This window comes from Ovis aries, chromosome 2, assembly GCF_016772045.2.
Source record: "Ovis aries strain OAR_USU_Benz2616 breed Rambouillet chromosome 2, ARS-UI_Ramb_v3.0, whole genome shotgun sequence".
Lineage (NCBI taxonomy): Eukaryota > Metazoa > Chordata > Mammalia > Artiodactyla > Bovidae > Ovis > Ovis aries.
Window position 1 is genome coordinate 139,826,466 of NC_056055.1, and position 24,820 is coordinate 139,851,285.

The 24,820-nt window shown below is 39.0% G+C and overlaps 1 protein-coding gene across 6 annotated transcripts in view; it reads right to left on the reverse strand.

Moving 5' to 3' along the window:
• Positions 1-429: 429 nt before the first annotated feature.
• Positions 430-24,820, reverse strand: part of PHOSPHO2 (phosphatase, orphan 2) — a 28,222-nt gene continuing 3,831 nt past the window's right edge. For 4 of the 6 annotated variants that reach the window (XM_060409789.1, XM_060409788.1, XM_042243760.2 and 1 more), the window contains one exon: positions 430-23,857. In XM_060409789.1, coding sequence (XP_060265772.1) covers positions 8,610-9,581 — 972 coding nt within the window. In that variant the 5' untranslated portion in view covers positions 9,582-23,857 and the 3' untranslated portion in view covers positions 430-8,609. The remainder of the gene's footprint in view (positions 23,858-24,820) is intronic. The other 2 variants (XM_012134369.4, XM_004004615.5) reach the window with 1 other exon arrangement.

The window sequence follows — 24,820 nt, forward strand, 5'->3', positions numbered from 1 at the left end:
ATCTTGAATTAGAACCAGATACAGGGATTGGGGACCTCCTTTCTCCCTCCTTCAGTAGCTCTCCCCAGCCCAGGACCTAATTGTGGAGTGGAATTGCGGGTGCATGTTGGAGAGAAGCAACAAAGCTGAAGGTCTGGGGTTCATTTAGAGGTTACCTTCCAAATGCCAGAAGTAGGGGCTGTTTTCCCATGTACTCCATCCCACCCTTAGGGGAGTACTCTGGAGCCCCGGGGACTAATTTGTTCAGTGTGGGTTAACTTGGAGCTTTGAGAAACACTGAAAGCAGCCAGGGCCAAAGATTCAGTTTCCAGTATTTAGAGTAGCTGGAAGGAGCAGCCTCCAGTCTTTCTTCTGGTGGCAGCCAGTCCAATCACGTAAAGGTGTTTATATGCTATACCAGAAAGTTCATTTTCTTGTTCCAACAAAACCTAATATCAAATATTTCCATTTATTCATTCATTTGCAAGACTGTATTGAGTGCCTGCTTAGGCATAGGCACTGGTTAATGATGTAGTGAAAGATGGTCCATAACTTTCATGGAATTTACAGTGTAGTCCATTGCTTCAAGGCAAATAGATGGAGAAACAATGGAAACAGTGACAGACCATTTTCTTGGGCTCCAAAATCGCTGTGGACGGTGACTGCAGCCATGAAGTTAAGACAGTTGCTTCTTGGAAGAAAAGCTATAACAAACCTAGACTGTGTTAAAAAGCAGAGACATCACTTTGCCAACAAAGGTCCATCTAGTCAAAGCTATGGTTTTTCCAGTAATCATGTACAGATGTGAGAGTTGGACCATAAAGAAGGTTGAGTGCAGAAGAACTGATGCCTTTGAACTGTGGTGCTGGAGAAGACTCTTGAGAGTCCCTTGGACTTCAAGGAGATCAAATCAGTCAGTCCTAAAGGAAATCAGTCCTGAATATTCATTGGAAGGACTGCTGCCGGAGCTGAAGCTCCAGCCACCTGATGCAAGCAGCCAACTCATTGGGAAAAGACTTTGATGCTTGGAAAGATTGAAGACAGGAGGAAAAGGGGATGACAGAGGATGAGATGGCTCAATAGCATCACCAACTCAATGGACACAAGCTTGAACAAACTCTGGGAGATGGTGAAGGACAGAGAAGCCTGGCGTGCTGAGGTCCGTGGGGTCACAAAGAGTGGGATATGACTTAGCAATTGAATAACAACAACAACAGTGAAGTATATGTTTTTCTGGAACTCTGTTGCTTTTTCGATGATCCAACAGATGTTGGCAATTTGGTCTCTGGTTCCTTTGCTTTTTCTAAATCCAGCTTGAACATCTGGAATTTCACAGTTCATATACTGTTGAAGCCTGGCTTGGAGAATTTTGACTATAGTGATGGGTAAATGCCTAAGCACTGTTAATTTCCCACTAGCCTTGAGGATTCTGAAGCTAAAGCCCTCTAGTATACTTGATGGGCTTCCCTAGTGGCTCAGGCGGAGAAGGCAACGGTGACCCACTCCAGTACTCTTACCTGGAGACTCCCATGGACAGAGGAGCCTGGTAGGCTGCAGTCCATGGGGTCGCTAGGAGTCAGGCACGACTGAGCGATTTCACTTTCACTTGTCACTTTCATGCACTGGAGAAGGAAATGGCAACCCACGACAGTATTCTTGCCTGGAGAATCGCAGGGACAGAGGGACCTAGTGGGCTGCCATCTATGGGGTTGCACAGAGTTGGACACGACTGAAGCGACTTAGCAGCAGCAGGAGCAGCAACAACAGTGTAGCCAGCTTAAGGGAGGAAGGAGACCAGGATGAAAGAACACCAGAGCCCAGTGTGTTTCTCAGAATATGGTCTGATTGACAATATACAAACAGACAATGACCAGACTGTATATGACAAAAGAACTCTGAACCACACAAAAAGCCCAAGAAGCCAAACCACAACTTCTGCAGCAATTAGACTAGAACAATTAGACCAGCAATTAGCCCAGATTACTGGCGTGGGTTGCCATTTCCTTCTCCAGGGGATCTTTCTGACCCAGGAAGTGGTCAGTGACAGCCAACTTACTGATTTTTACCCCTACTTCCAACTCAGCACCAACCAGAGAAAGCCAATTTGTTCCCCATATCAATCGCATAAAATATTCCTTGATTCTCCTGGCCAGGAGCTTTATTTGCCAGGCCAACAACCTCCAATAAAGCATACTGGAGACCTTCCTCTTCTTCCTCCTTTACAAAGCTTGTCCACTCCCCTACCTGCCTTTGAGCTTCTATCAAAGGCAAATGATCCTCTGACTCTCTGGCTATAGCAAGATCTGAATAAATGGCCCCTGTTCTCATTTGAGTGATTTTAGTTTAATTCCACACGTCAGACCATCTCAATTGAATTATGTGGGATGCTAGAATCTGCATTTTAATCAAGGGCATCAGATGATTCTTTTGCACAATTAGAATCTCGGACCTAAAATGGGAGAAAAATGAAAGATTTACTATCTCAACATTTGGTAAACAGTTTAGTAGAGAAGAAAAGTACATGAGATATTTTTCAGGCTTAGTATTCTCCTGTGTCACTTATCCATCATGTAGCTTAACTGAGCTTCTCCGATCCTTAATTTTCTGACTTGTAAAAGAAAATATCAGTACTTTCTCAACTAACATAAAGTTACTGGAAAGATAAAGCAAAATTATGACTGATGCTGAAACTGAAGCTCCAATACTTTGGCTGCCTAATGCGAAGAGCCAACTGATTGGAAAAGACCCTGATGCTGGGAAAGATTGAGGGCAGGAGGAAAAGGGTAAGACCAAGGATGAGATGGTTGAATAGCATCACCGACTCGAACATGAGTTTGAGCAAACTACGGGAAATGGTGAAAGACAGGGAAGTCTGGCGCACTGCAGTCTACAGGGTGCAAAGCATCAGACATGACTTAGCAACTAATCAAATGACCGTGAAAGTACTTAGGATATGGTATATAAATATTAACTATTATAATGAAAGACTGTGAGTATGTGTGTTAGTCGCTCACTCGTGTCCAACTCTTTGCAACTCCATGAACTGTAGCCCGTAAGACTCCTCTGACCATAGAATTCTCCAGCCAAGAATACTGGAGTGGGTTGCCATTCCCTTCTCCAGAGGATCTTCCCAATCCAGTGATCAAACTCGGGTCTCCTGCATTGCAGGCAGATTTTTTACCATCTGAGCCACAAGAGAAGCCCATAATGAAAGGATATTTACACTCCTCTATCACAACCTCAATTTGAAAATTAGTATCTTATTAACATTTCTTCCAAAATTACAAACTTTGTAGTTAATTGTAATTACAGTTTGTCCTTCATAATGAGAAGTGAGGTCATTGTTGGTGTTGTCATTCGAGGACACAATTGTGATCGATTGAAGATGGAAGTGTGGCTGTTTGTGGCATGATGCTGTTTGTTGTACAGTAAGTATAGGCTCTATCTAACTCAAAGAAGGGCTTCTAGAATCATAATAGCTTGTAAACATGTAACAAATGATTCTTGAATAACAGAATTCACTACTATATTGTCATTTGTGTAGTTATTTCAGATGGCTGCAGAGCCCAGTTAATACTTTTGCTTTCATTGCCTGACATTCATTGGTTTTGAATTACTGCTTAAAGTATATATCAGCTACATGTCTACTATAACTAAAAGAAAAGACCCAAAAAAGTGCATATCAGTATAGAGTAGACTGCTTCAACCTGACAGAAGAGCAACCTGCCAGCAGAAGGGTATGGGCGGGAGCAGTTCCTCTTTACTACATGCTTTATCAGAAATCCACTGTAGATGCTAATAGATGCGATGCACTCAGAAATATATAATTAGCGTTCATAAATCAAATAAATTAATGACACTCTTCAAGAAAACAACCATGCCTTCTGTGAATCCAAGTCTCAGGGAAATAAAGAGCTACCATAAGATGAGACATGAAAGACTTGTGGCAGATCCTGAGATTGGCATGGACTTGGAATCCTTTGGACATCACACTGTACTTTTCAAAAGACACTTAGTTTCTAAAAATAACAATTTTGTTTCTTGTTTTTACCTTATTAGTACATCTTTCCACTAAATGTTGCTACATCATTAAATGTTTGATATGCTAATTGTGATAGCATTATCAATACACATAAATGTGCCAGTATATACAGAAAATTTTGTGTACTTCATTTAAGCTACTCCTTAAGATGAGTTGATGTTAAGTGTAAAAAAAAAGGTATAATTTATAAAGCCACTGAATACAGCTGTATAAGTTGTGCACTGCACAATTCCCACTCATTCTACTCAGATTGCTATGTAAACAGTCTCAGGAATTGTACGGTATAAAACCAGCACAGGTACATGGGGCTGCCCTGGAGTCTTGGCAAAGCCTTTTTGGTATGCTTCCTGGAAAATAAACATTCTGATGACTGGGCAACAAGTGCTTTCACAAGTCAGAAGGTTTCCAGTTCCTTGTTTTCAACAAAAGTCAAAGAGCATTTTTGACAAATAACTTGGAAAGAATCCATGAAATGAATAGCACTGCTATAATAAAATTCCTCTCATTCCTATCTAGTTGTCTGTGTGAACACATTTTCTCAGGGACTATATCTATAGAAATGGAAAACAAGAATATCACTGATCCTAAAGTCTGTTTCATGCCAGCAGGAAGCAATACTTAGCAAGATACGTGGTCTAAATGAAAGGAAGATAGTCCAGTTCATCAGACTGAAATAATTTTTGATAAAATTTTTACTTTTGATTTAATTTAAGCATATTTATGTTGTTTGGTTAATTATAATAATCAGTTCAGTTCAGTTCAGTCACTCAGTCATGTCCAACTTTTAATCAGCCTAGAAACTTTTTTACTACTTGAGAATCAAGAACATAAAATAGTTAAAATAGTTAAAATTCTAATTTATGTACTAAATTCTAATTTTTAAAATTCTAATTTTTGTTTCAGAGAAGCTTAAAAGGTACTAAGATTTTCAAGTATAAAAATATATAGATGATCCTTTCTTTGAATGTTTCCAATATGCATGAATTTCAGTTACCACCATTTTATTAAATAACACCAATCCATAAAACAGGGTTCAAATTTTAATTACTCTTGTGTATTTTTAATAACTTTAACTGCATAAAATAGAAATTTCGTCCTCTAGCTCTTCAGTCCACAAATCACTGCCTAAATAACAGATGAGCACCATGGTTGATGACCAATCACGTCTCTTCTTTCAAAATCCATGGTGATTGGTCACTGTGCATCTGTTATTCAGTTCACAGACAGACGACAAAGCTTCTAGTTGTCTTGCCTCCTGTCTGTGATAAGTCTGCACAGTATTTTACAAAAATAGATGATTGAAAGAGGGCACTGGACAACAAAAATGAAAATGTAGCAAAGAACTAAAAGTGATATTGCCAAAAGTAGAGCTTGAATTTAGCAGAATGAAGTTCTAGGAGAGAGAGCTGAGCATGGGAACGTTGACAGTGTCACCAGTGAAGACTAGATGGCAGCCAGCTGAACTTGGTGCAGGTGAACCTTTTGACTTAAAGAGGAAAGTGGTTGTTGTTGACAAAAAGGGTAACAGTGTCCTAGAAGAAGTAATGCTGGTAAAAATTTCCACTTTCAAAAGAACTCTTGGAGACATGTCACAACATTACAAGTGCAAAGAATAAAATGTCAGCAGCCGAATGGATAAGAAAGCTGTGGTCCATATACACAATGGAGTATTACTCAGCCATTAAAAAGAATACATTTGAATCCATTCTAATGAGGTGGATGAAAGTGTAGCTGATTATACAGAGTGAAGTAAGCCAGAAAGAAAAACACCAATACAGTATACTAACACATATATATGGAATTTAGAAAGATGGTAATGATAACCCTGTATGCGAGACAGCAAAAGAGACACAGATGTATAGAACAGACTTTTGGACACTGTGGGAGAGGGAGAGGGTGGGATGATATGGAAGAATGGCATTGAAACATGTATACTATCATGTAAGAAACGAATCACCCGTCTAGGTTTGATACAGGATACAGGATGCTGGGGGATGGTGCACTGGGATGACCCAGAGAGATGATATGGGGAGGGAGGTGGGAGTGGGGTTCAGGATTGGGAACTCATGTACACCCGTGGCAGATTCATGTCAATGTATGGCAAAACCAATACAGTATTGTAAAGTAAAATAAAAAATAAATTAAAAAGCCAATCTCTAAAAATAAATAAATAAATAAAAACTTTAGTTAACTGCTTTTTTCATTGAACTAGAATAAACTTTTTTATGTTTTGGTAATCAAAAAAAAATGTTGGAAGCTGATCCAAATTTAGAAGTATGACAATTCATTAAGGCATAGAAACATGATCACTCTCTATTGTAAGTTATAAGACAAAAAGAAGGTGGTGAAAACTCTATTCTTAATAAATGTTTTACCAAAAATAATCATACTTTTATTTCCAATGTTTCTAATTGCAGTGTGTATGCGTCAGTTGCTCAGTCAGTGTCCGATTCTTTCTACCCCATGGATTGTAGCCCACTAGGCTTCTCTGTCCATGGAATTCTCCAGGCAAGAATACTGGAGTGGGTTGCCATTTCTTTCTCCAGGGGATCTTTCCAGGAGAAGGAATTGAACCGGGTCTCCCGCATTGCAGGCTGACTCTTTACTGTCTGAGACACCAGGGAAGCGTACCAAGTAAATACTGGTCTCACTGTTTTTCATTTTCCTATACACTTATAGGAAATATATAGAAACTGTCTTCCTATACAAGTCAGTTTTTAATATTCTGACAAAAAAACTTAGAGGTCACAGGACAATCACAGTTGTTGTTACTGATTATAAAGATTATTTTGGATGATAACTTTGCAAATTTTCATATGAGGACTGCCTATATTTTCAGTAGGACAACATTCTCTTGGAGAAGTGGAATGGAAATATGAGCTCGAGAAAAAAAAAAAAAAAAAGAGGGCTTCTCTGATGGTCCATTGGATAAGAATCCACCTGGCAATGCAAGGGATACCAGTTCGATTTCTGGTCTGGGAAGACCCCACATGCCTTGGAGCCACTAAGCCTGTGCACCATGATTACTTAGCACTCGAGAGCCTGCAAGCTGCAACTATTGAAGACTGCCCCCCAAAAAGAGAAGCTACTGCAGTGAAAAGCCCACACACCACAATGAAAAATAGCCCCCCTTGCCACAACGAGAGAGAGCCTGCATGCAGCAACCAAGGCCCACCACAGCCAAAAATAAACAATAAATCTTTAAAAAGAATAAGATAAAAATTTCCCACTGTTAAAGAACAACTTGTTTACGTATTTTTAAAGGAATTATGGTAAGTTTCAAATAATTATAGTTAGCTTTCACTAAATAGATTTTAAAGTATTATTTTAAAGCCTACTAAAAAGTCACTATTTATAATATTCTAGAAATTATAACCTTGGAAAATGTTTCAACTTATAATGAAAAGTTTTCAATATCTATCTTAAAATGTGGAAGTGAGTTCATATGTTACTTTGGGGGTACTTGTTCAAAAAACATATGAAAGACCACTGGTTCATTCTCAAAATAGGAACTAGCTTACTACTCTTTGAAGGAGGGTCATTTAAAAGATAGTGGTTCACTGAGGAAATGTTTTTGGGTGCCATAGTTCAGTTCAGTTCAGTCGCTCAGTTGTATCCAACTCTTTGCAACCCCATGAATTGCAGCATGCCAGGCCTCCCTGTCCATCACCAACTCCTGGAATTCACTCAGACTCACGTCCATCGAGTCCGTGATGCCATCCAGCCATCTCATCCTCTGTCGTCCCCTTCTGCTCCTGCCCCCAATCCCTCCCAGCATCAGAGTCTTTTCCAGTGAGTTAACTCTTCACATGAGGTGGCCAAAGTATTGGAGTTTCAGCTTCAGCATCATTCCTTCCAAAGAAATCCCAGGACTGATCTCCTTTAGGATGGACTAGTTGGATCTCCTTGCAGTCCAAGGGACTCGCAAGAGTCTTCTCCAACACCACAGTTCAAAAGCATCAATTCTTCGGTGCTCAGCTTTCTTCACAGTCAAACTCTCACATCCATACATGACTAGTGGAAAAACCATACCCTTGACTAGACGGACCTTTGTTGGCAAGGTAATGTCTCTGCTTTTCAATATGTTATCTAGGCTGGTCATAACTTTCCTTCCAAGGAGTTAGCATCTTTTAATTTCATGGCTACAGTCACCATCTGCAGTGATTTTGGAGCCTCCCAAAATAAAGTCTGACACTGTTTCCACTGTTTTCCCATCTATTTCCTGTGAAGCGATGGGACCAGATGCCATGATCTTAAGTTTTCTGAATATTGAGCTTTAAGCCAAATTTTTCACTCTCCTCTTTCACTTTCATCAAGAGGTTCTTTGGTTCCTCTTCACTTTCTGCCATAAGGGTGGTGCCATCTGCATATCTGAGGTTATTGATATTTCTCCCAGCAATCTTGATTCCAGCTTGTGCTTCTTCCAGTTCAGCGTTTCTCATGATGTACTCTGCATAGAAGTTAAATAAGCAGGGTGACAATATACAGCCTTGACATACTCCTTTTCCTATTTGGAACCAGTCTGTTGTTCTATGTCCAGTTCTAACTGTTGCTTCCTGACCTGCATACAGATTTCTCAAGAGGCAGGTCAGGTGGTCTGTATTCCCATCTCTTGAAGAATTTTCCACAGTTTCTTGTGATCCACACAGTCAAAGGCTTTGGCATAGTCAATAAAGCAGAAATAGATGTTTTTTCTGGAGCTCTCTTGCTTTTTCAATGATCCAGAGGATGTTGGCAATTTGATCTCTGGTTCCTCTGCCTTTTCTAAAACCAGCTTGAACATCTGGAAGTTCACGTTCACGTATTGCTGAAGCCTGGCTTGGAGAATTTTGAGCATCACTTTACTAGCACATGAGATGAGTGCCATTGTGCAGTAGTTTGAGCATTCTTTGTCATTGCCTTTCTTTGGAATTGGAATGAAAACTGACCTTTTCCAGTCCTGGGGCCACTGCTGAGTTTTCCAACTTTGCTGGCATATTGAGTGCAGCACTTTCACAGCATCATCTTTCAGGATTTGAAATAGCTCAACTGGAATTCCATCACCTCCACTAGCTTTGTTCATAGTGATGCTTCCTAAGGCCCACTTGACTTCACATTCCAGGATGTCTGGCTCTAGGTGAGTGATCACACCATCGTGATTATCTTGGTCATGAAGATCTTTTTTGTATAGTTCTTCTGTGTATTCTTGCCACGTCTTCTTAATATCTTCTGCTTCTGTTAGGTCCATACCATTTCTGTCCTTTATCGAGCCCATCTTTGGATGAAATATTCCCTTGGTATCTCTAATTTTCTTGAAGAGATCTCTAGTCTTTCCCATTCTGTTGTTTTCCTCTATTTCTCTGCATTGATTGCTGAGAAAGGCTTTCTTATCTCTTCTTGCTTTTCTTTGGAACTCTGCATTCAGATGCTTATATCTTTCCTTTTCTCCTTTGCTTTTCGCTTCTCTTCTTTTCACAGCTATTTGTAAGGCCTCCCCAGACAGCCATTTTGCGTTTTTGCATTTCTTTTCCATGGGGATGGTCTTGATCCCTGTCTCCTGTACAATGTCATGAACCTCCATCCATAGTTCATCAGGCACTCTATGATATGTAGTCCCAGTGCCACAGGTAAAGCTAAATTTCAGATAAAATTAATACGTGGCAGAAGACAATAAACTAGGATCTTTTTCAATCAGGAAAAACAATAGAAACTCAAATCTTCTGGGATTCTCCAGGCAAGAATACTTGAGTGGGTTGCCATTCCCTTCTCCAGGGGAACTTCTTGATGCAGGGACTGAACTCAGGTCTCCTACCACAGGTGAAACTTTACAGTCTGAGCCACTGGGGAAGCCATTCTTCTCGCTGAAAGTGTTGGTCACACAGTCGTGTCTGTCTCTCTGGGACCCCATAGACTACATAGCCCGTCAGGCTCCTCTGTCCTTAGAATTCTCCACGCAAGAATACTGGAGTGGGTAGCCTTTCCCTTATCCAGGGATCTTCCCTACCCAGGGATCAAACCCAGGTCTCCCACACTGCAGCAGATTCTTTGCCATCTGAGCCAGCGGGGACCCAGAAAAAGTAAGAGCACTGGCTCAAATCAACCCAAATAGACTGATACTCTCCTAAGTCACAGATTAAAACTGTCCAATGATTCTCTACTTCATTTAGTAAAAATCAAAGTACTTACAAGGATCTCCAGCACCCCCTTACCCAGCCCAGCTTCTCGCCTCACTAGGAATGGGTTGCCTCAGGGTCTCACTGCTAGCTATTCCTTTTGCCTGCCCAGCTTTTTTCCCAAAAATACTATATGGCCTGGTCACTCACCTCTACTGGATTTTTTGCTCAAATATCAACTTCCCAACAAGGACTTTTTTTTTTTTTACCAACCTATTTAAAATTATCTCCATATCCTACCTGTTATTTCCTATTCCCCTTCCCAGCTTTAATTCATAATCCTTATTACCATCAATGATATTATATATTTTGCATATTTTTTAGTTCGTTGTTAGATTTCTCCCACTAGAACATAAACTCCATGAAAGCAGTGATTTTATGTTTTGCTCATTGTATATCCCCAATTCATTCTAGTATTCCTAAAAACAGTGTCTGCCACATAACAGGCACTCAATAAAGATTTTTTAAAGGAGTGAAAATATGAGCAGATTATAAGACAGACTTTCAGAATTTGCTTTAAAAACTTGCTCAGGGCTCAGAGTTCTTCAAGAAATTATATAAATGACAATCCACAGACACTGCCCTCCTGCAGAACATGATCTAAAAGTTTTGTTCTTTTTTTTAATTTTCAAATTCAAAGCATCCGGCTTTTTAATTAATGCATGAATTTGTGTTTGGCTGTGCTGGGTCTTCATCACTGCACACAGGCTTCTCTCTAGCTATGGAGAGCAGAGGCTGCTCCCTAGCTGCACTGCTCTGGCTTCCCTTGTTAAAAGCATAGGGGTTTCAATAGCTGTGCCTTCTGGGCTCTACAGCTCGGTAGTTGTGGTGTGTGGGCTTAGTTGCTTCGCAGCATGTGGGCTCTTCACGGATCAGGGGTTAAACCTGTGTCTACTGCCTTGGCAGGCAGATTCTCTACCACTGAGCCATCAGGGAAGGCTGCCTCTGGTTTGTATATCTCTTCATTTTCCGTCTCACTCACAGCATGCTTAGGAGGTCTTTATCACTTCTACCGTGACTTACTGCAAGACTTTTCTGTGTCATCTCTTCCTTTTCCTCCCAAGCTGTACATTACCTTTCATGCCACCTGAACACAACTTTCTTGACATCACTTCCCTTTACTTGCTCCTAAGAGGTACCTGGAAGAAATTCAAACTCCACTGATTAGCTTACAAATCTGTCCATAAATTGGCCAAATCCTACTTACAAAGCTTTATTCTACTACTCCTCAGTGTAAACATTTAACTTTATCAGGCCAGATATTAATACATCATCACTACCTAAAGAATATGCTGTACCCACCCCTATCGTGGCTCACATTATTCCCTTCATCTGGGAAGCTCTATCAAGTTCTTTCCATTTTTCCAGGTCCTTTCCATGCTTAAGGTATAGACACAGTCTACCTCTTTCATAAAGCTTCTATCACAGTTAATCAATTGAGCGAATATAAAACACAATACTGTATGGTCATCTAGTCCTTCCTTGACTTAAACACTTTCTATGCTGATTACTAAGATGCTTTATGATGCATACTTGGGAATTATGTATTACATATATATGTATCTCACCTCTTCAATCAAACTGTAAACGCTTTGAAGGACATCATTCTTTGTAAGACATAGTCCTATACTTCTTAAACATCCACAGGTTTTTGTTTAGGTTTGCTTTCTTGCACATAGTAGACTCTCAAAATATTTGCTTACTGTAGTATTTTTATCCCCTCAAAAATTGTGCAATAGGATATTTTTCTGGATTTGAATCTGAAAAAGGTTAACTTGTTAATAAATCCCTAAAAGAACATATTCTCATATTGAACTGAGGGAAGTAGAACATTGCATAGACCGAGTTGTGAAAAGGGTTAAGACTTTCGGTATGTAACAAAATCCAGAATATGACTGTAGAGTGGTAGAAAAAAATGTGAATGAGCAAGTTTTCCAGTTTGCACAGTTTTAAAATCCTGTGTGACAAATGTTAGTTTAATTGTAACCATATTTTACTAGTTGTTTAAACCTAAATCTGAAATTTTATTATTTGAATATAAAAGACAAACTAATTTTTTACTAAATAATGTCTTCCATAAACAATGAGTGTTTCTAAGAATGTCTGTGTTAGGAAACATTTATGTTAATGTTTTGTTTCAATATGAACCATCATCACATAGATATCAGTTTGTATGACATAAACAAGTAAGATAGATTTAGCTTTTGGCCAGAAATATATTATTCCATAAGCCCTAGTAGAGCACATCAAAAAATCTCTCTTCAACAGAACCGTCACACTGTCCACCTGAAAAAGAAACCCACCAGAAGGTACAAAAATGATAGGGTTTTAAGCGAAAGAGTTAAGGCAATTAATTACTATTAATGCATTCCCTATAGCTGGTCTCATCTAAAGATGTGCTGTGGGGTTGTTAAGTCAGTAAATGGCTCTCCCTCTCATCTTTTGAAAGAAAAAAGCATATCTCATAATAGGGGTAGGAAGTGGCTGTGAATTCCAGTCCCATCATCACACTATTAGCAGAGCTCGGTCTGGGGCCTGGCTGTGATTTACCAACTATCCCCTGGAAGGAGCTTACGAGACTATAAGTGATGATCATTTCTAACTCTCCTTCAGGACTAGTACAAACTAGGAGCTAAAAAAAAAAATGGAAATGCCATGACAGTAAATGAATATGTGGGCATATCAGAGATAACATTTCTAAAAAAGTAGAATAAAGATGTAATTATAACTCATATTATAAAAGACTGTACTTGTACTACAAAAGCAGATTGAAACTAATAGATTTGTTGTGCCACAGTACATATAATATATAGGAGTTTTCAGGTGGTGCTAGTGGTAAAGAACCCTCCGGCCAATGCAGGAGACGTGAGATGCACAGGTTTGATCCCTGGGTCGGGAAGATCCCCTGGAGGATCTTCGATGGCAACCCACCCCAGTATTCTTGCCTGGAGAATCCCATGCACAGAGGAGCCTGGTGGGCTACTCCATAGGATCACACAGAGCCAGACAGGACTGAAACAACTTAGACAGCACAGCGCATACAGTACATGGGTAGGAAAAGAAGCCGCACATGTATCTAATGCATGAAGGAGGTGACCGAGTTAGGCATCAGGAATATTAAACACACAGGTGGTGATTGCTATGATGTGACAAGGCTGTGGACTTGGTTGTAAGGAAATTATTACATGGGGGGAAATATTTTGGAGCCATCGCTGTAAGAGTAGCAGTATTCGGTACGTACAATTGCTGTATCTTCACTTCATCTAGAGATAAAGCATACAGACTTTTAGTCATTAAGTAGTTCTCAAACAGGGATTATTGGCAATGTCTAGAGATGCTTTTGGTTGTCACAACTTGCCAGTGAAGTGAAAGTTGCTCAGTCGTGTCCAACTCTAGTCCATGGAATTCTCCAGGCCAGAATACTGGAGCTGTTCCCTTCTCCAGGGGATCTTTCCAACCCAGGGATTGAACCCAGGTCTCCTGTATTGCAGGCAGATTCTTTACCAGCTGAGACACATGGGAAGCCCAAGAACACTGGAGTGGGTAGCCTATCACTTCTCCAGTGGATCTTTCCCACCCAGGAATCAAACGGGGGTCTCCTGCATTGCAGGCAGATTCTTTACCAACTGAGCTAACAGGGAAGCCCTGTTATATACCTTCCTAATACAGTAGCTTATAGCATATACTTTCCTAATAGTTTGTAGCTTCCTAATAATAGCTTGTAGCTTATACCTTCATAATACAGTAACCATGTTAGACTTCAATAGTGTTTTCTTATTTTACTATATGGATTCTTTAAAGGACAGGATCTTTCCTGTTTTCCTTCCTCCCAACTTCCCTCCCTCCCTCTCTTCCGTCCTTTCTCTTTACCATTCTTGCTTAATTTTTTAACCTCTTCATTCCATTTAAAGCATAAAAATGTAAATTTAAATTAAAAAATTTAACCTTAAAGAATATTAATACAGGTAAATACTTAGGCTATAATTTTAAGTGATAAAAGCAATATAACAATTATAATAATAATCCATCTATGTCAATGAGCACTATATATACACACACACACACACACATATAATAGATACACACACACATACATATATACAAACACATTTGGGGGAAATTCTGAAAGAATTTGGTGTATGGTGACATTATAAGCAACTACTTTGCAAATGTCACCCAAGCAGTGAAGCAGCACTGGGGTGTCTGGACAGTAGTAAGCAGTGCTTGGCAAAGTTTTTATCTGGAAGTTGCTGGAGAAGGTCTGGGCACAGATTTGGCTGCATGTGTGACCTGTGTAGTCAGAAGGATCCCACTCTTGGTTTAATGCTTTGCTGTCTTGGAATCCTTAATAATCTTTGAACAAGAGGTTTCATATTTTCAGTGTGTTCTGGGTCTCACAAATTACGTGTAGTCAGTCCTATGTGAGCAGCTTAGGGTTATAGGGTGTGCTCTGTCTCAGGTCTTGATTTCTTTGAATTTATTTTTCTTTTTAAAGAAGTACAGTCATATTATAAAAAATTAGAAAAGATATTAGCAGGAAAAGTAAAGTCCCTGTTAAACTCTCAAAGGCAGAGACATTTTTAGGAGCATCTCTCCATAGGTCACAATAATGTTAAGTGTCTGGTCAGAAGAATAAAAAGTAATTTGTTACTGTATAAATTGCCAAACACATAATTACAAAAGAGCAAGGTGTATGAAAATCAGACTTTTCCTTGAGATTAGCTATTGTGTTAGTTTTTACTGCTATGTAACAAATTAACACAAATTTAGCAGTTTAAAACAACACAAAAACATTGTCACAAGTATCTGTAGGTCAAAAATCTGGGCACAGTGTAGCTGGGTTCTCAGCTCAGGGTCTCACCAGGCTGAAATCAAGGTGCCAGCCTGGGCTGTGTTTCTCATCTGGGGCTCACAGTCCTCTTTCAGGCTCACATGACTGGTGGCAGAATTCATTTCCTTGCAGTTTATTGTAGGATTGTAGTCCCTGTTTCTTTGTTGGCTGTCAGCCAGAGGCTGCTCTCAGCTCTACAGGCTGTCCACATTCCTCATTATATGCCTTCTTCCATCTTTAAACCAGCCATGGCATGTTGAATCTTTCTTGTGGTTTGAATCACTGACTTCCTTTTCCGCTACCAGCCAGGAAAACGCTCTGCTTTTAAAGGGCTCGTGTGTTTAGATCAGGTCCAACCCAGATAATCTATTTTGAAGTCAATTGTGCCATAAACCATAACCTAATCATAGTAGTAAAATACATCAAATTCACAGTACTAATGATTATGTTTAGGGCATGGAACATCTCAGGGACCATTTTAGAATTCTGCCTACCACGGCTATCCTAGGGTCTCCTGTGAAGAACAGGAAGTTCCTCTACTTCTCTGTCCAATCCTATTATGATATTAATAGTCTTTCTTAATTTCTATTTTTAATTCTAGCATCTCTATAAGCTCACAGTTTAGCATAATAAAATTGGCCATGGAAAATCCGCTTAGCTTTGACGGAAACAGAGATTCTTTTGCTTTCAAAGGAAAATTTTTAGAGAACAAGAATCTTACCTTTTACAAATCCTAATTAGTGTGTATCAATATATTTGTTTCATTACATCTAACATAATCTAATGAGATAATGAGGTACATACTAAATTTAATGTTTATATTTAAAAATAAAGATTAAGAACAAATTATCTAGAAATAATAAAACAAGGTTTAGAAAAGATGAACACAACATTAATATAGTACAAAGAATATTTATCACAGATATAACAATATTAGTATCTTCCATATACAAAGTACTCAGAAAAGCAGATAAGCAGAACACAGATCTTATAGATAAATGAGCAAAGGACATGTCCAGACATTTAAAAAAGAGGAAATAGAACTAACTTAATAAAGCTGGACCTCCGTGAACTAACACTGAGTGTATACTATGTGCGTGAGGTGCTGGCATAAATGACAAGGGCAGCGTTTCTGTTCAGATCCGGACACTGTTGCAGCTGTGGCCAGCATCCGTTCTTGTCTGGTACTTCTGCTTTTATTAGCTGGCTCCCGCGCTGCAGTGGTTGCTAAATACATTGACCATTACCACCGATTGTGTGCAAAACGCTTCATTACCTGCAGCAGGCTGAATAGCGGCCGCCGAAAGATATCACGTCCTAATCCCTGGAACCCATAAATGGCCGCAAAGAGTTGGACGTGACTGAGCAAGTGAACAGTAGGGAAAATGGGTCTTTAGAGATGGAAGTTAGGGATCCTGACTTGGGGAGATTGTCCTGGAGTATCTAGTTAGGCTCGGAATGCAATTACAAGTGTCCTTATAGGAACAGGGCAGAGGGAGACTTGACACAGAGGAGGAGAGAGCAGTGTGGTCACGAAGGGAAAGGCTGGGAAGACGATGCAGCCATAAGCCAAGGAGGGCAGGCAGCCGCTAGAAGCTGGAGGAGAAAATAGACTCTCCCCTCAGGTCTTCAGGAGGGTTGCCAGGCTGACACCAGGTTTCAGCCCAGCGGAACTGTTCGCGTTTTTAGCCTCTGGAACTGTGAGAAAGCTACCCAGGTTGTGTTACTTTGTTAGAGCGGCCATAATAAGCTAATAGCATGTCCAGTTCAGTATATCTTTACAGCACTCTTAAGGGTGGTAAGTTCCATTATCATCTCCACATAAAGGATAAGAAAATTGAGATGTTTGGAGGCCAGGGATTAACCCAATCCAGGGCTAGAATTCAAATTCAGGTCTAACCTACAGCAGAGCTTTTAATCACGTTAAATTAGGAATTAAAAATGAGATACTACAATTTCTGTTTCTGGAGGAACGGGGACTGGTCTAACCATCCCACTATAAACAGTAAGAAAACTTGACAAAATATATGAAACAGGAGTTTCCAGGCACTGAACAACAGGCAGCACAGGAATGTGATCCATAAGAAAAGAGAAAACAAATGAAGTCAGTCCTATAATTGCCTGCATTTCTGCCTGGAGACATTTTCCAGCCTGAGGTGCAGGCAAGGGGAATCCCAACCAGACCACAGCAGTCTCACTGAGTCGAAGAGCTGGAGGTAAGTTTGGGGAGGAGAACTGGCTGCAATTTGTAGGACAGGGTACCAGATAGGAAGGAGCTAAATGGAGAAAGAGTTTCAGAAGTCTGTAAGAGGAACTATCCCCTTGACTCTACCGTTAGATACTAAGACACACATGCATCGGGCGAAACACTGTAAGTCTGGCAAAGAATGATCCCAAGACCATCACAAATTAAGTTATTCCCGAGTTCACACAGAGCTGGAAAAGATCTAAGTTCCAATCGAAGCCAGAGAAGTACATGGTTTTTTTACACTGGGAAACAAAGAAGGAAAGGGGACAAAAAAAGGCTTATGTTAAAAGAGAAAGAAGAAAAAAAAAGTAAAAAGATGGCTAGATAGAGGAATGGACAGGTATGTGATAAAATAAGCAGAGTAAAATGTTAATGTAAAATCTAGACAGCAGGTATCCATGCACTCACTGTAAAATTAAAGGACTGGTAGGGCAGTATTACGAAAAACTTTATGCCCATAAATTTCACATGAAATGGACAAAGTCCTTGAGAGACACTTTACTGGCTTAAAAGCATATCCAACATCCTTCAACTTCTCCCTCAAAGGTCGCGTTTAATTCCCCTCCCTTTGACAGTGAGCTTGACTTTGTATTGGTTTAACAACTAAAATATGGTGGAATTGATGATGTTTGATTTCTGAGACTACGTCACAAAGGCATTGTGGTTTCCTCTTTGCCCTCTTTCTTGGATTGGTCACTTGGCAGGAAACTATGTCTTTAGGACATTCAAGCAACACTGAAGACACCCATGTGGTTGAAAATTGAGACTGTTCTGCCAACAGTCAGCAAAAAGTTGAGATTCCCAGAAACAATCAGTGAGAAACTGAGGCCTCCTGCCAAAAACCATGTAAGCCAACCACCTTGCAAGCAGATCCTTCAGCTCTAGTCAAGCTTTCATATGACTAGAGCTGGAGGTGACATCCTGACCTGAGATCCTGAGCCAGAATAATCCAGCTAAGTGCCCTTGAGCCAAAGAAACTGTGAGATAACTAATGCTGAGTTGTAACCTGTCAAATTCTGAGGTAATTTACTATGCAGCAAAAGATAACAAATACTGTCACACATTGCCAAAGCTTACTCAAGAAATACTATACAACCTGAATCTATAAACAACTGAAACTGAATGAGTCGTTAAAAACCTTCCAACAAAGAGAACTCCAGGTCTTGATGTCTTCACTCTTCAACTTTATCGAACATTTAAGAAAAAAAAAAAAATCAGCTGTTATAAATTACTCCTTTCAAAGTCATCTTTTTCCCCTCTCTAGCTGCTTTATGCTTTTTCCATCATAGATTATTGGTAGTTTTAAAAGGATGTGGTTTCATGTGGCTTTATCTTCCTGTTTGGGATTCATAAGAACTCTTGAATGTGTGGTTTGATGTCTTTCATCAGCTTTATAAGGTTCTCAGTCATTATCTTCAAATATATTGCTTGTTTCATTCTCTCCTCTCCGAGACACCAATTTCCTATGTTAGATCTTGCTATATCTTCTACCTCTTAACTTCTCTTCTGCATTTTCATTGTTTTTTCTCTGCTGTATTTGTGTATTTTCTTCTAACTTGTGTTTATTCACTAGTTCTCTCTTGAGCTATGCCTGTTCTATTATCAAATCCATCTATCAAGATTCTAATTTTAGCCATGGTAATTTTAGTTCTAGTATTTCCAAATTATGTAATTTTCAGCTCTGCCAAAATTCTCATAAGTTTAGTTTGTGTCTGAAAACTCCAATTCCTGAAGCTCATGCAGATATGTTTAAGTACAAGCTTCTGCTGGTGTTCATTTTTATCTCTTGGCGTGGCTACTTTTTACCATGTGTCCTACAATATACTTACCAAACTGTTTAGATTTTGCAACCTACTGCATTAATTTGGCATTGCTACAAACAGTATTACCACAAACTTAGCATATTCAAACAACATACATTTTCTCATACATTCTATAATGACCGGGATAAACACAAAGGTGTGGTCACTCACCTAAAGAGTGAGACATCCTAGAGTGTGAAATCAAGTGGGTCTTACTACAAACAAAGCTAGCAGAGGTGATGGAATTCTAGTTAAGCTATTTCAAATCCCAAAAGATGATGCTGTTAAAGTGCTGCACTCAACATGTCAGCAAATTTGGAAAACTCAGCAGCGGCCACAAGACTGGAAAAGGTCAGTTTTCATTCCAGTTCCAAAGAAGGGCAGTGCCAAAGAATGCTCAAACTACTGGACAACTGCACTCACCTCACATGCTAGCAAGGTTACGCAGAAAATCCTTCAAGCTAGGTTTTGGCAGTATGGGAACTGAAAAATTCCAGATGTACAAGCTGGGTTTAGAAAAGGCAAAGGTACCAGAGGCCAAACTGCCAACATTTGTTGGATCATAGAGAAAGCAAGGGAATTCCAGATAAACATCTACTTCTGCTTCATTGACTACACTAAAGCCTTTGACTGTGTGGATCACAACAAACTGTGGGAAATTATCAGAGATGGGAATTCCAAATCACCTTCTGTCTCCTGAGAAACCTGCATGTGGGTCAAGCAACAGTTAGAACGTTACATGGAACAACCTGACAATTTGATTGGTTCAAAATTGGGAAAGAAGTACAAGGCTGTATATTGTCACCCTGCTTATTGAACTCATATGCAGAGTACATCATGCAAAATACCAGGCTGGATAAATCACAAGCTGGAATCAAAACTGCCAGGAGAAATATCAATAACCTCAGCTATGCAGATGACACCACTCTAATGGCAGAAAGTGAAGAGGAACTAGAGAGCCTCTTGATGTTGGTGAAAGAAGAGTGAAAAAGCTGGCTTAAACATTCAAAAAACTAAGATCCTGGCACCTAATCTCATCACTTCACGGCAAGCAGAAGGGGGAAAAGAAGCAGTGACAGATTTTATTTTCTTGAACTCCAAAGTCATTGCAGATGGTGAATGCAGCCACAAAATTAAAAGATGCCTGCTCCTTGAAAGGAAGGCTATGACAAACTTAGACCGTCTATTAAAAAGCAAAGACATCACTTTACCAACAAAGGTCCATATAGTCAAAGCTATGATTTTTCCAGTAGTCATGTACAGATTTGAGAGTTGAACAATAAATAATACTTAGTGGTGAAGAATTGATGCCTTCGAACTGTGGTGTCAAGAGAAGACTCTTAAGAGTCCCTTGGACAGCAAGGAGATCAAACCAGTCAATCCTAAAGGAAGTTAACCCTGAATATTCATTGGAAGGACTGACGCTGAAATTGAAGCTTCAATACTTTGGCCACCTGATGCAAAGAGCTGACTCATTGGAAAAGACCCTGATGCTGGGAAAAATCGAAGGCAGGAGATGGGGACAACAGAGGATAAGATGGTTGGACGGCATCACCAACTCAATGGACACAAGCCTAAGCAAACTCTGGGAGATAGTGGACAGGGAAGTCTGACATGCTGCAGTCCATGGGGTCACAAAGAGTCAGACACAACTTAGTGACTGAACAATATTCTGTAGATCAGGAGTCCAAGCATAGCTCAAAAGGGCTTGTTTCAGGGTCTTACAAGGCTAAATCAAGCTGTTAGCCTGAGCTGTGATCTCAGCTGAGGTTCCGCTATCCAAACTCACCTGGTTGCAGTACTCAGTTCTCTGCAGACTTCTGCACCCAGGACCTACTTCTTGCTATTAGCTAGAGGCCACCCTCAGTTGTTTGCCACGTGGCCCTCTCGGAAGGCCAGTTCACAACACGGCAGCTTGCTTCTTCAAAATCACCAAGGGAGAGAGTTTCTTAGGATCAGCATAAGAATCTGATATAATATAATCAGACACATTAATAATATATCCCATCATCTTTGTGGCAGTGCATTGGTTAGAAGGTGACAGACCTTCTCCACACACACAGAGCCAAGACCAGCTTATAGAGATTACGGGGGGTTACCTGATAGACTGCTCACCACACTAGGGATAGTAACTTCCTGGTAACAGTTCAGATTTGCTTCAGCCAAGCATCTGGGAACTCTAAAAACTGTAGATAACTTCAGTCCAATTTCAGGGATTGAGACTATTCAGAAGTGAGCTGCCTACCCTTTGAAGCCCTGCTTACTTCTGTTAAGAAGCAAGCAGGTCACTGTTACACATCATGGGCAGCCTTTTGGGATCATTATTCATTATTTATGAGTGCAGGCCTCATACTTCAATACCTCTTCCCCCAGGTCCCATTAAGTTTGTCAAGATAGCCACTCAGTATCTCAGATGCCATTCAGAGAATGCCCAGCCCTTTCAGGTAAAAGCAGCTCACTACCTAAATTTTTGGGGTTCCTTAGTAATTGTTTATCATCATCAGCTCTCTCATGCCTTTAAGCAGATATTTTAAAAATCTGTTCTGCTATCAGCTTTCCAGATGCAATCTGTAGAAGATCTGGTCCAAATTGCTTGATCTACAACAACTATAGAAGAAAGTCTTGTTTTTTTTTTAACATCTATAATTTATCATTTGTTACTGGCTTCAACTTGTAGAGAAACCCCAATTTATAACAGTGTTTCAACATAATCTAACCTATTAATTTAAAGTAAGACAAAGTTTACTTTTTCAACTTGGAAAAAAATAAGAGTACTGATTTTTTCCCATAAAAGTACATTGAACATTTTTATTTCAGGAGCTTTCCATATGTAAAAGAAAACCCTATTATATAATGAATATTTATGCCTATAACATGTGAACCTAGAAATTAACATGGTACTACAAAACTTTCTAGGTCAGTTGACATTTTGCTAATATCCCTATATGAAACAGTTTCTTAAATACTGAGTATTCCTACAAATTGTATATTATATCACTCAATACTTAACTGCCAAACAGTAATAACATACTGATTAAATCAGCATTCTGGAGTTATAGTCTGTGATGATGATACAAATTTAAAATATCTGGCCTTTCAAAGATTTAGAAAGTTAGTATCATTTGAACTTATAATGTTCAGCAACAGTTTTAGCAGGAGGGATTTTGTTTCAAAGGGCTTATCCTTTACATAAACTGTTCATTCTCCGGTTTGGTAATCATTTTATTTGTAGTAATTTTTTTCTTTTTATAAAATGCATTGTTCAAAGTTTTCTGAGATATTTAATTTGCAGTTATCTCCTACACCCAAAACATATTACTTATCAATTATCAATTGTGTGAATTTCCCTTGTTCATTTGTATTCCAAATATATGAAGTTCAAGTAAAAAAAAATAAAATATTTGAAGAACATTAATTTGTATTTCACGTCAAAAGAAAATTATGAAACTGATCTTGGGCCAGATACTGAATTCTTATCTCTAAAATTAATTGATTTGGAACTAGTGAATTCTTATGTGAATTAAGAATTCGGTTATATTTTTAAGAGCTGTAACTGCTAAGATATACTTTGGAAATAAATACCTAAGTGAAACTCAGACTATTCTCTCTGGGAATAAATTTAAAAATACAATCTATCTATTAACCATCTTTGGTAGAAACCACTAGTTGCACTTACCTCAATTTTGTACTCCATTTCCCCCCAATTTTTCCTAGGCATATGACCATCTGGAATAAAAGCTATTTTTCATCCTTCCTTGTAGTTAGGTATTGTAAGTTTTGGCCAATGAAATTTAAATGAGGTTGCAACCTTCTCTCTCGATACCCTCCTTGCTGGCCAGAATGCTGATGTGACAGATGGAGTCTGAACAACAATCTTGGATCATGAGTTGGAAGCCAAGTGCTGAGGTTGGTGGAACAAACAGACTTTGAGATACTAAATTCTGAAATTCTTTTAAGTGAGAGGAAAAACTTTTTCTTTTTTAAAGCCTTATTTGGAGTTTTATGTTGCTGTATCTAATCTTAACTGATACACATTTCAATTGTTGGCATATTATTCCTTTATTAGAAATTGTAAATAAGAAATTATTTCAACACCTGAGGACCAAGATACAACAGAAGATTCCATAGGCTCAAGATTTTGACACATCCTATAAAGAGTTTTGTGTAAAGCATATCCCTTCCGTGGCATAGCAATATCGTCCTTCTTTAAAAAAGTTACTGGACAGACATCGTTTCCTCCATCACCTATATAAACAATTCGTGTATAATTCACTCCTTGTTGTAACCGCTCACCTACAAATTCTACCAAAACTACATTTTTGCAAAGATTTTGGGGACACCGAGTACAAGAATGAGTGTGATGTTTTTCCACAGTGAGATGACCATTGCTATCAAATGCTGCTGGATTTGTAAACACTTTATCAAACACATCATGAAAATTGGTAGCTTCTAAAACCCAATCTATGAAGACTGAATTTGAATCTGAAATAATAATGCAGTCAAATTTATTCTTGTTCTTTTTTATAAAGTTTAAAAGTTCCACCATCCCTGGAGTGAAAGGCATTGATATCATTGCCCTCTTCATTTCATCTTCTCTTACACCTTCATCTCCCAAATACTTAAAGACTCTGCCCATGAATTCTGTCCAAAATCCCTTTTTGTAAGAATCTTGCAGTTCAATAGGAAGCTTTTTCTCTGGAGCACATTGTACAATCCAGGTGTCACTATTATCATCTATGATTGTATTGTCAAAGTCAAAAACCAACAAAATTTTCATGATTCCAGAAACAGATTTGGGTTACCCTGGAAAAGAAGAAATATTATTTCCTAAACATATGTTGTTTTATGTATCTAGCTATGAGGTGAAGTGTGAAAGTATTAGTCACTCAGTCATGTCTCAATCTTTGCAACTTCATGGACTGTAGCCCCCCAGGCTCTTCTGTCCATGGAATTCTCCAGGCAAGAACCCTGGAGTGGGTAGCCATTCCCTCCTCCAGGGGATTCCCGCCCTGGGATGGAACCTGGGTCTCTTCACATTGCAGGCAGATTCTTTACCATCTGAGCCACCAGGGAAGCCCAACCTAGCTATAGTTATCTATTTAACAACTCTTAATCTGCTAAAAAACAAAGGACGAATATAAACAAGTTAAAATGACCAAGCACTAGAAGACCCACTATTTAAGCACTTTTTCCTAAGAAGCAAAGTTTACATCTGAGTATGTTAAATGAATGGAAAACAGAATATCTAAAAAAGATACTCATGATATTATTGTGTTCCTGAGGAAGTGCTTCTTTGAGCACTCAGAATTAAACTACAGAGCAATTCAACGAGAGAAGAAATTAAACAATTGTTCCCTTAAAGTTTAATTCAGAAAAGTTGTAAAATAAGACAGGAAAAATGCAGGCCAATCATTCTTATTGTCTTTAAATTACTGATCACAAACTTATTAGTTTAAAATATTTACAATAACCTTCATACTAAATAATAGGTCATGTACAATACAGATTCTCTGTGAACTAACCAAAATTCTGACCACATTTAACATAATGTGAAATCTTGTAAACCTTAAATAACTTTTCTAAAAAGGTTTTTAGCTTGAAATCATTGTCAATGTTAATCAAATGGTTGCTTGATGCTGTACCTGAAATTCTCAAATTACTTGAACTGGAAGTGGATTAAATTCTCCCAGACTAGAAATAACACATGTTAACAAAACCACATTTATATTTCCTCTAGATAGTTTAACTCTGGAGTGCCAAATAATC